Here is a 12,109-nt window from a genome sequence, read left to right as displayed (position 1 = left end):
TTAGTGGGAGCTGTAGGAGCCACGGCTTGCAGGGTCAGTCAGGACTCTGGTTAGGGGAGCGTGGCGATGGCAGCGGGAGAGTCTTGATGTACCGCGCACCCTCCCGCCCTGTACTCCACAGTGGCCCAGGCAGCAAGTACAAGATTCCTCTTACGCACCGCACTGAGGCCCGCCATTCCAATAATAGGGCACTACAGAGCTGCTTCCGCCTTTTCAGAAGGCGAGTTAGGTTATACATAGCTGAGGCACGGTCAGAGCTACAGCAGACCAGCTGGACATAGAGCAGCGCGGTTCTGCTATCGTTGCGCTATAACACAGATGGTATAATGGTTAGCATGACTGCCTTGAGCGCTGACGTTGTGGGCTCGGATCCCTCCACGGCCCTTACTGTGTGGAGTTTGTATGTACTCCCTGTGCATGCAGCACTGCCTTGGCTATTAGCAGCTCTCCTCATCTAAATCTCAGGAGGAGACGCCGCATCCCGCAGCTCCTGGCTGGGCTGAGCAGGCTTCCCTATTAGCTAGTCTATAGCATAGGGCTAATAGCCTTAACATTATATCTAATGCAGCGCTGTATGACCGTCACGCCCTGCCACAGCAGCCTACGGCCACACCACCCTGAACACGCCCAATCTTGTCTGATCTCGGAAGCTAAGCAGGGTCAGGCCTGGTTAGTACTTGGTTGGGAGACCGCCTGGGAATACCAGGTGCTGTAGCCTTAGAACACAGTGCTTCCATGAGCCCTCTCCGGTCTAGCAGGAGAGATGTTCAGTTAATGAGGGATTTTGCGTCAAGAGCCTTGAATGCTCCCCCGTTTTCCTGGCACCAACCGGATCTTCAACTACTCCGCTTTATGCAGTTCTATTAACGGGGCTAGCAACGCTGTGCTGACTGGAGTGAAACACTTCGCACACTCAGAGCGGTTTTTCAGCGCCCCCTGCTTCCCTTTTTAGGGGCAGTAGTTACAGCCAAGCAGTATAGCTCAGTGCACTACCTGCAGCAGGGAGTGCTTTAGCGTGGGTCTACTACGCCCTCCCCCTTCCACGCTGGGAGTGCTTCAGCGCAAACGGTAGGGATGCCTGTCACTGGATGACAGGAGTATAGTGATAGCTGGTTTGCTAGCAGTATGGGAACTAGCCCAATCCTCTTTTTTGCAATAACACCGCGTTATGCAGCTCTGGAGGGGCAAGTTATTCAGCCGGTGCACATTCCCGGCTAGAAGTGCTGTGCTGACGAGACACAGTCCCGCCAATTGCAGCGCCTGGTATTACCCCCTGTCAGGCTTCCCCTTGGTTCTATCACAAAGGGCGCCTAGCTTCATCTAATGGCCTGATATCATAGCCTGTGAAGGCTACCTCATGGTGTACTAGCTACCTTGCCTAAATGTATAGTATGTATAGTATTAGCCACTGTGCTGGTGCTGCGGCCAGAACTTATGGTCATAGCATACCCTTAACCCAGGGTTAGCACATTTTGGCGTCCCTTCCCCAGGCTTATGCCTCACATTGGCTCGCCTTAAAGAGGGGCAGTACTCTTCCCATGCATATATGTGGAAGCACGTATACTACATTATAGGCTGGTCTTAAAACCTTTCTCACCAGCTTCTGTGCTTACCTTAGAAGGTATGCATATGTGCATCTATATAGATTTAGACCCTTTGGTAGCACATACAGGAAGAAGTTAGTGATGCACGGGTAGTGGTTGGCATGACTGCCTCACAGCACTGATTTCGTCTTTTTGATTCCCACTTCAAAAAACGGGTTAATCTGGAGCTAAAATGGCTCACCTGATAAGGCGAGTACACCAGTAACAGAATGGTCCCAGGATCGAAACCAGTTTGGGACAGCACGCTGCTAATATCCTGCCCCTACACCGTAGCAGAATGACGGCCACACGCGGCACATGAGCAGTATCCCTGAGTGGAGGTAAGCCGCAGGTGTGTATATGTATGTGTGTGTGTGTGTGTGTGTATATATATATATATATATATGTGTGTATAGAATATATACATGCTGGAGTGAATTTTGTCCTTGGGCTCAGTTCATTTCATGGCTCTAATTATTTCTCATGTTCTTATTTTAAAATATTATCGTCATCTACTAAACTAGTATGTAGGTACACGTATCCATATGTGGGTATCTCTTCTTATCCTTACCATAAGAGCAGGGGTAGGATCTGTTCTTATCAGTTTTATGTCTGATACCTAGCATATTGATGGAAGGATGCTGCCATTGGAGGCTGGACTCTCCTGATGGGGTAGTTGGAACAATAACTCCGCTTTACACTGTCTCTCCCTGGGAATTGAGGTGTGTATGTGTGTGTGTATATGTGTGTGTGTGTATGTGTGTGTGTATGTGTGTGTGTGTGTGTATATATATATATATATATATATATATATATATTATATATATTTAGCTATGTGTGTAGATAAATATAATATATAGCACAATCATTAGGTTTACCTATAATTCCACGCTTGAGAAAGCCACCTGGGATTACCAGAAGCTGTAGGCTATATCCATACATATTATAAGGTGGCTCTATAAACTAGTCATATGCTGTAGCTTACATAGTGATAGACACAATTCCCTAAGGCATTGCTTCCAGTATTGACCCTAGACATGTCCTGGGACCTTCTTGTACAGTATGTCCACACATGTATATAAAGATATGCACTTACACCCTTCTGGGGTTATAGTTCGGTTCCCGTCAGTCTATATCTACGGCGCCCAGTTTCGGTGGACCTATTATTTACAATGGTGCACTTGGTAGCAAACTTATTAGACGTCCATTCCTTGTATGAACACTTGGGATGGCCAACGCGTTCTATGTCTAAGTACAAGTACCCTTCTCAGTATCGATTCCGGTACTCCATATTATTGACGCATAACTCAATAAAATTAGTCTCTAAGGGGCCTTTCTGTACAATTGATATCATGAAGGCCTAGGGCCACCCGCTGATATAGGCAGGGTCAGGCCTGGGTTGTATTAGATTGGTGGGCATAATACGCACTTCACCATTATAAATATTTATGTAAGGGTACTTACACTAGCAGACCATTTTTGGGGGTATATGTGTAATCTAACACGGCTATACAGATACACATCTCTTATGGAACAAGCTCAGGTATAGAGTCCTGTTCTACGACCTTCTTGTCCCCACTAACATTTTGCTAGTTTCCACAGTATTTTATACTGCACATCTCCAGACAGGTATGTCCGTGCTGTAGAGCAATTGGTCTTAGCCCACTGAAGCTACTCTCTATTCCTAACGTGGCGGGTTGCTGTGTGATGAAAAAGGTCGGTAACATTCTACATAGCGTCCAGAGGGCTTCTGGTCGCTCACAGGTAAGAGCTTCCCTCACTAATGCCTAGGAAGATGCTCCTATTTCATGCAACCTGACATACATAGTGTTATTCTCCATTACGCACCCTAGCTGCTGTCCTAGCAGCCATCCACTCTTTTAATCAGTTGGCTCTACACTTTACAGTTTTCCTGGTGTGTGGGTGCATAGTTACAACATTGGATTAGTGACACTATTCTACTAGAATCTGTTGGGGTAATGGACCTAAGTGCACCTATGAGCTAGTGCACATCTCTACATAGAAGTGTAACGGTCTCTATGTTCCACGCAGGTGGGCCTGGTTGGATTCCTGTTCAATATCTGTTGATATTTGATCACACTGACAGGTACCTCATGGGGTACCTTCATGGCTGTCCTAGTGCTCTAGCCTTGCTGATGGGATGCTTCCCTATATTGGTAGCTCTCCCTGGTTAACTGTTGCATTCGTTCTCTTTTACTGCTAGGGTCTGGGCTAGCAGTTGGTACTGACTACGCACCTCCATCATGTTGGAAGTTGTCTGTTGTTTTCTTTTTAGGGGCAGCGTTTCAGTTGCTGTTTTATCCCTTTTTCAGAATGAGTTGTACTGCTGTCTGACCCTCTGAAAGGTATTCTAGTCTCAATTCTCTCGATTTCACCTCGGCCTCATGCCCAGTGGGATCTCCACTCATTGGAGACTTCTATGATCTGACCCTTCCGCTGGTTAATAACTTTGTTGTAGTTGGACCTCAAGGATGGTTCAAGGCAACTGTTCAGTCTAATCTTTTGACTCCCTGCATACTCTGTTCAGAGTCTGTGAACAGGATTAGCTCTATATCTGTATATTGGTATTGTTATACTTCTGTACATACGATTATGTCCAGCAGTGCTGGGATTCTGCTGTCTGCACCTGTTGCAGCTTCCTGTTTAGACTCTAGTATGGTTTCTCGAGTTTGTTCTCGTTTACGGCCCTTCTATGGATTCTTGTTGGGTCTCTCTGTTACCAACGGCCCGGTTTGTTCTATTTTCAGCTGAGATTACTGGTTCTGACGTTTCTCAACTGTGTTTGTTTGTTTTCCCGCCAGCCGTTCTGTTCCTTTTGACTCACGCTGTGCGCTGTGAAATTTTATGTGACTGTTTAGTGAGGAGTAGTGTTTGTCTCCTGTGCTCTACGACACTTAGGGGTTTATTTATCAAGCAGTGAAAAACTTAGTGAATCGGACCAGTGGAGAAGTTGACCATGGCAACCAATCAGCTTTGAAGTAACATTTATAAAGTACAGTCTATAAAATAATAGGTAGGAGCTGATTGGTTGCCATGGGCAACTTCTCCACTGGTCCACTTCACTAAGTTTTTCATTGCTTGATAAATAAACCCCTTAATCCTCAGCTTCCGCTGGGCCTATGGTTCTTGGCGGTCCCTGTTTCGGTTTGGCCGAGGGGGTAGCAAGTTCTCCGAGCTTTGGGACGTCCCCACTGTCTTAAACTCCAGTGTCCCCTAGTGGATGAAGGAGAAAACAGGATTTTGGTACTTACCGATAAATTCTCCTTCAGTCGGTCTTGTTCCGTGCTGTGGTCTTCTCCTTTTCCTAATTTTTCTGTTGTCCTCAATCTCCTCTTGGCCTCAGTTCTTAAACTGGGGCTGATGGGGCATAGATGGGGAGGAGCCAGTCACACTTCTAAATTATTTAAAGTGCCAGGCTCTGCTCTACGACCGTCTATACCCCACTGAACTCCAGTGTCCCCTGTGGAATCGGAGAAAGGGATTTATCGGTAAGTACCAAAATCCAGGTTTTTTTAGGTGTAGAACCATGAGAGATCTTGTCTTGTAAACTGTGGGCTAAATCCTTTTCTAATGACCTGTAGAGGGCGAATGCTATGCAAAAATTTAGTTTTTTAATTATTTAAAAATGTAACAGTAATTTCGATTTAAAATTTTTTTAGTTGCATCTGCCGTGTTTTAATACGCTCGTATGTAAAATTTCATGATCTTGGCTTGTAAACTGTGGATTTGTATAGAAAGACCGGATGACAGAAGGACACATTTTCATTCATATATAGTAGATAGATTATGACCATTGCTTACAGTGGCTTGGCCTAGAATACCAAGGCACACCTCAACAACCAGTTTAGTGGCTGACACACTACCCAATAGAAATGGTCAGCATATATTTGTGAATCCAGAGGGCTTTTGGATCAATATTATTATTTGTGGACATTACAAACAGTAAAAAGAATAAATAACCTGTATTCAATTGATTCAAGTAGGTATAGTTCATTACAGTTTAATTAATCTCCATTAAGTCTCCGATATATTTTTCTTTTAAAAGTTTTAGTGTAATCTGGTTTATGTATTGAAATCATTGCAAAATAGTAATTATACAAAGGACAGCATCAACAAAATACTTTTTAAAACATTTTTAAACTTAACATTAAGGCTGCGTCATATATTTTACTGACATTTAGAAAAAAAAATTGTATTGCTGGAACCTTGAATTGTTACCACATTTAGGGGTCTATTTACGAAGTTTTGTTAGGCGATAAAGTGAACGGTGATAAGGTACCAGCCTATCAGCTCCTAACTGCCATGTCATAGGCTGTGTTGAAATATGGCAGTTAGGAGCTGATTGGCTGGTACCTTATCACCGTTCACTTTATCTCCTACAAAGCTTAGTAAATAGACCCCTTAGCCTTTCTCTCTTGGGGGCAGATGTATTAAGCTCTAGAAGGTGATAAATTGGGGAATTATAAAGTACCAACCAATCAGCTCCTAGCTGTCATTTTTCAAACCCAGCCTGTAAGATAACAGTTGGGAGCTGGTAGATTATCACTTTCCAATGGTATCACATTCCAGAGCTTAATACATCTCCCCCTATGAGTTATGTACAGTATTTGTATTACTACTGACAATCTGGACCTATCATATATTAGCATATAGTCTGAGCCAGGCTATTTCAGTGGGCAAGCAATATTCCTGAGAACTCCCTTATAGACCCACAGTGGACCTGTACACACAGAAAATCCAAATAATAAGAACAGAGAGATATTAATTCATCTTATTTATTTAATTGTGTTTCCTTGTTCATAATGCACTGCCTTTTTACCTCAGCTACTGCCTACATACATAATGGAGGCAGCCATCTTGTGAGTTAGACTAACATGAATTGATTGGCTGCATACTCATTAATATGTATCAGCAACAGCACTAGTCCTTGGAGAATTGATTGGATGTATTTTTCTGAATATTCGCTAAGCACAAATTGCACTGTGTACAGGTGATGGATGACCCTTAAAAAGTACAATACACAAAAGTTTAAGGAGTGCAGTCACCTCCTTTTGCTCTTAATAATGAAAGTATAAGATATGAAATCTATTTAATTTTTGTCTTTTTTTTTTTTTTTTTTGAAGATATTGAGAATAATAAAATTAATACTTCTTTCGAGCACAGATGAAACACATGCAGGAAGCCGAACGTAAAGTATCTGCCTCCCAAAGAGAAATAGAGTTGCTTCGGGCATCTGTACGTCCGCACAAAGATAAAATCCAGCAGCTCCACGAATTGCTTACTTCCAGGGAGCAGGAACACAGGTACTTGTGATTGTCAACAGCTCACACACATGAAATGTGGGGCCAACAGCGCTTGCTCTCATCAGTGGGATCTCCTGCTGTGAAAATCATGTTCAAAAGCAGTATATGAAATGCCGCAACCTCCACCGTGCTGGATACTGTCCTGCCGTGTCCATTTGTTTGTGAAGAGAACAGTACTGTGGTAGATGGGGAAAATAAAAAGGAAAATAAAAATATTTTCTTCAATTTATTTGTTGTTGCAGCTTTGGGATCAGTGTTCATATTGTAAGTGTATACTTTGGACAGGGCTTACAGCAGTTACTAATTCTACATTTGATCCTTTTTATACATTATATTTAGATTAGATTTATAGTAAGGTATTCTATTGCCAAAAGCAATGATGTGTTCTTATCTATAGTAACCAATCCGATATCCTACAGATGTGTTATCATACACTTATACTTTGTGCGCCATATGGTGCGAGACACCTGACGTGACTTAGCCACTTCGTCACAGTAGCGATTCCCGTACTTTTTTCCAAATTTGGGGTCAATCCAATTACATGCGAAGGGTAAGAGTTGCCATTACTAAGGCGCTAAAACGCAGGCAACGGACTTGCACCTCGCACCCTTCATGGTCCGCTCCGAGCCCGAATTCGCATAATTTTGCACGGCGCCCTACTTGGCTATAAGCACTTTTATGCGAATTCGGGCTGCTGTAACGTGCGGCCATTGCCGCGATGACTTTCGCCCACGAATACATTGCGTACAATTGAATTGACCCCTTTGAGCCTTAATTTGATAAGTGTACCAAGTAGCTAATAGTGTGCTAAGGCCTCATTCAGAGATGTACGCAAACCCGATGGGTCTCTACTGTGCACGTGCCGGTCTTCTCCAAAACCGCAGCCTGAGGGATTGTGTGCAGCCGTTTGGGGGCGGGGAGCGGGTGGAGCAGGCCTACCATCCCAGAAACGGAGCGTGACGCCCCCGTTTTCTGGGAGTGCTGAGGCCAAGGTTTGAGTCTTCTGACACAGACTTCCTGACCCCAGCTGAGCAGTTCCATTGCCCATAAGCTTACTCAGATGGGCGAATTTCAGTCGTAATGGTGATCTGATGCTGCGTCTTAGGGCGCAGCACTCGGATCGCAGATGCTGGCAGGAGGCGTCTTTTTTTCCTACTGATACCTCCTACCTCCTGCTGCATTGCCATATGTTAGCATCGCTGCTGTATTCAAAGATGCTAACGGCGCCCATCACTGAATCAGGCCCTAAATACTGTACTAAGGATTAGTATTGCTTCTCGCAAAGGAATTGGTGTAAAGTAGCCGTTTAAGCACAATGATGCGTAAACGAGTCGCTCATATTGGACCTCTGTCTTTTGCCTTTTTACCAAGATTTCGTACTTTTTCCTGAATTTTGCTCCTTAATCCACGCTAACGGTGTACCAAGTGTTTAGGACTAGTATTTTTGTTGCAGCTGTATTGGCATAAAGTAGCAGATTAAGATGTACGTTTTAAAGAAAAACTTGCTTGGTGCGTCTGAAGGCCCGTACGACATTTATGAACGATAACGACATCGTTGATCGTTTTATCGTTCAAATCGTCCAGTGTGCATGCACTAAACGAAGAACGATGTGCGGATCGTTAATGATATCCCCATTCGTCTGTACACGCAGCTCAATCTGGGGATATTGTTAATGACGCCATGCTGCCGAATGCAGCATGGCCCTGCTCCCCCTCCCCCCCCCCCCGCCATCCCGTCGTCGTTACCGACATCGGCAAGTGTGCATGCATTCGATGACTGATCCCCCGCCGGGCCTGCTGCTGCTGATTTTGCTCATACAGCATATCGTCCAGTGTGTATGAGCCTTAAGTCATGAAGTGCATGGCATGCAGAAGTATCTATTTGGCGCAATTTGAGGATAGGTGGATGTGGGCACATCTGTAGTCTAGTCAGGCTAATTAAAGCTGACATTTGGTTGTTTGCAGTGGCTTACACCATGTCATATCTTTGAATCATGTTATTACATTAGGCCTTTTGTTGGCTTTTATCCTGCTTTTGGTTAGTTTGCTGTTGATGGTTACACACTAAACCGATATATCTGCAGTTCGATGGTTGTTCGTACACACTGAACAACCATCATCTGTGTTCAGTGTGTAGGCGGGGGTGGGCCACGCTGACCAGGGGTCTTGACATCCCATAATTCAGGCCAATTATTGACTCTGGGCCTGATTCAGACCCGCTCGTGAGCGCAGAGCACTTGCAAGCGGGTCGATGGCCGGGCAGTGTGCACGCACGGAGTGTGCGAGCCCCTTAGCGAGTGAATTTTCACTCGCTGCGGGACTCACTGCAAGACTGGGCGGCTGTCGATTGTGATTGACAACTTGCCCCATTTTGTAGGCGTGCAGTGGGGGTGGCTGGGCAAACTGAGGCGTTCCTGAAGGAACGCCTGCCGTTTGTGGGCGGCCCTACTGACATCACCAGTGATGTCAGTAGTGAACTTCCTGCTCTAATATAGCAGGAAGTTCACTGGGGCTTGCGGTGGACGAGACCCTACCACAAAGGTCTCGTCGCAAGCTCGATGGTCGCGATAATCGCGACCATCACCAGGCCGTCCGCTAAACCTGTGGGTGGTCACCCACAGCTTAGCAAGCGGCCTGGAGGCAGGGAGGGGTAAAAAAAAAAACACCCTGATTCAGAGCGAGCGCTCAGAAAAAGCATCCGGCTCTGAATCAGGGCCTCTGTTCTAAGATATGCATTCAGGTCTTACCTTTTCCTTCTCTCTATATCCTGCTAGTAATATCCTCCAGAGCTGCCTCTGTTTCCAAAGCTCACAAAGACTTGGAGCCACTAGCCGTTACTGACCAGTGATGTGTGTTTTCACTCCTAGAAAGGAACTTGATACAAGAGTAACATTAAATGGGCCGGAATTCCAAGAAGCTGTGGCTAAGGAAGTGGCCAAAGAAGAGCGTCACCATATTCAGCAGATGAAAGAGTTCCAAGAGAAAATAAGTGCACTGACGCAACAGTACGCAGATCTAGAAGATGAGTTTCGTGCCGCTCTCGTTATAGAAGCAGGAAGATTTAAAGAGGTACTGCTATGTGGTCAATCTGAAACACTAGTGCTTTCATTAATGAACGTGTTTTATCCTAATGATATATTTAAGCTGGCCGGAGCATTTGTAGCCTACAAATAAACGGAATAGAGAATCTGACCCTCACCATCCTGAGTGTGCGACCATTTGTTGTGCAGATATGCAGTTACCTACTTAATTTTAGTTCTGGACATTTGAGGGACTCAACTACATTGTCACATGTATGTGCAGGATTATCATGCATGTGCAGAATTATGGCGGAATCTAATAGGTTCCGATTTGAGAAAAGTGGAACCTATTACTGTACATTCTGGCCAATGTGTCAGGCTGTGCTACTTGTTCATGTGACCTGGTTTTACACACAAAGAAGATGAGCCTAATGTTATCAGATACATTCTATAAAACACTCAGGTCTCTATTCCCTTTTTTCCCCCACCTATATGGCGTTCCTACTTAGTCCCCATCCCTAAATGACCAGTATTCCTATGTACACCGCACTTGCTCTCTGTACGGTACTCGCATTGTAAAATGTAAATATGTTTGGCGCTCAGCTGGCCCACGAGTTAGTTATTTGCAAACAGTCGGGCACCCGGGCAAGCTGCAGGTGTCACTGAATCTTCCAAGTGTAAAAATAATAATACTTTACAACCCCTGAGAACAAATTTAAACCTGAAATATTTTTACACTTTTTAATTTAGAATTACTGATTTTTATCTGAATTTAGCAAAGAAGTTAAAAACAATAATATGTAATTGTAGCAAGTGCAAATGTTTGCAGTAGCAATTAATCAATTGGAAAAGTGGGCAATCACAGAAAAGATCAATGATCTACAGATGTGTCCTCATACATGAGCCAAACAGCCCTTCTCTGCACACCAGGTCCCACCAGATTCGGCTTGCGCCGTGCGTCTTTTTCAAGACTATTTAGTTTAAATGTGCATCTTATTTGCAACACGCTGCGACAAAACCGATTCACGAGACAGTACTGATTTATTTGATATGCGACATTTATATATATATGTGTGCGTTTGAGTCTGTATACAGTATGAAGTGCTATGATGCGACAGCCACAGCTTTTTTTATTCTCACCCCAGGTTCTGTTGTTCAGATTCAGTCGCACACATATCACAGTTCTTTCCTGGTCGCTTCCCATCTATGGAACCGCTGTCTTAGTGTCTCTACATCCTTCACTCTATTCCCACTGTCTACAGACCTACAGTACTCTGTTCTCGTCTCTCTGCTTTTCTCACTGTACAACTCATCTCTCGTGGAACTAATTCACCCATCCGGCCTCCAGTACCATACCTACGGTCACAACATTGAAGTCTGTCTCTTCCCATCACCTCTCCCTTTTTGCACTCTTTTATGCAACCAACTGTCGCTTTGCTGTCTCCATCTGGGTATCCAAACCCAATGCTACCTAAAGCTGAGCATGTCCAAAACAGGGATTTTCTTCTTCAGGGTCCATAGGTTCCACAGGGAGACATTGGGGTGTAGGTGGGACCTGGAGGACCGGACACCAACAGCAATGCTTTTCAATCCCAGTATGCTCCGGTCCTTCCCCCTATACCCCACCACAGCCTGAAGGCACTTCAGTTTCGTTGGTGTCCAGCAGAAGCTGTGCCACCATTATAACCGGGCTGCACTAAGCATGATTTAATTTATTTTATCCTTTTACCATAACGGGCGAGCAGTACCAGACTGTCCTCCGGACGGCTGTGCTGTCGCCCCATCACCCCTCCGCAGCGCCGTGACACCAAGGCTGTGCTAGGTACTCCCGGCTGGGCACCAAGTGGGACTAGCTAGCAGGTTTCCTGAACCCCAGACTGCAGCCCGAAATCCAGAGGACCGCTAAGGCGGAACCACATTCGCGGGGACCTGTGTCTAGGTGCAGTCTTGCCTCCAGTCTCAGGAGACAGACCGGAGGCACTGATGTGGACACTGGTTCGCCCACGACCCCACTAGACCACCGGGGCACAAATATACTGGCGCAGAGGCATATTATAAAGGCCAGGGGACCTGGTAATTAACCTCAGCCAGGGGATGAGGCGCTCTCCGTGCAGCCCCTCCCGCAGCTCAGGGTGCCTTTCCACTACGGTCTTGGTGTTTCCTTAGCTGCTCCTCCATCACC

General features: G+C 45.2%; 1 protein-coding gene and 1 pseudogene across 1 annotated transcript in view; both read left to right on the top strand.

The window, feature by feature from the left end:
- LRRCC1 (leucine rich repeat and coiled-coil centrosomal protein 1) overlaps nt 1-12,109 on the top strand; it is an 88,615-nt gene that overhangs the window by 42,832 nt on the left and 33,674 nt on the right. Inside the window, exons 11-12 of the mRNA XM_088471409.1 lie at nt 6,768-6,907; nt 9,775-9,976. Of these exons, the coding sequence (XP_088327535.1) occupies nt 6,768-6,907; nt 9,775-9,976 (342 nt within the window). The remainder of the gene's footprint in view (nt 1-6,767; nt 6,908-9,774; nt 9,977-12,109) is intronic.
- LOC148524951 (5S ribosomal RNA) lies at nt 600-718 on the top strand (annotated as a pseudogene).

The sequence above is a fragment of the Taudactylus pleione genome, unplaced genomic scaffold (genome assembly GCF_031769625.1).
Source record: "Taudactylus pleione unplaced genomic scaffold, aTauple2 ptg000114l, whole genome shotgun sequence".
NCBI classification, from domain to species: Eukaryota; Metazoa; Chordata; class Amphibia; order Anura; family Myobatrachidae; genus Taudactylus; species Taudactylus pleione.
This window is presented reverse-complemented; position numbering and strand designations above follow the sequence as displayed.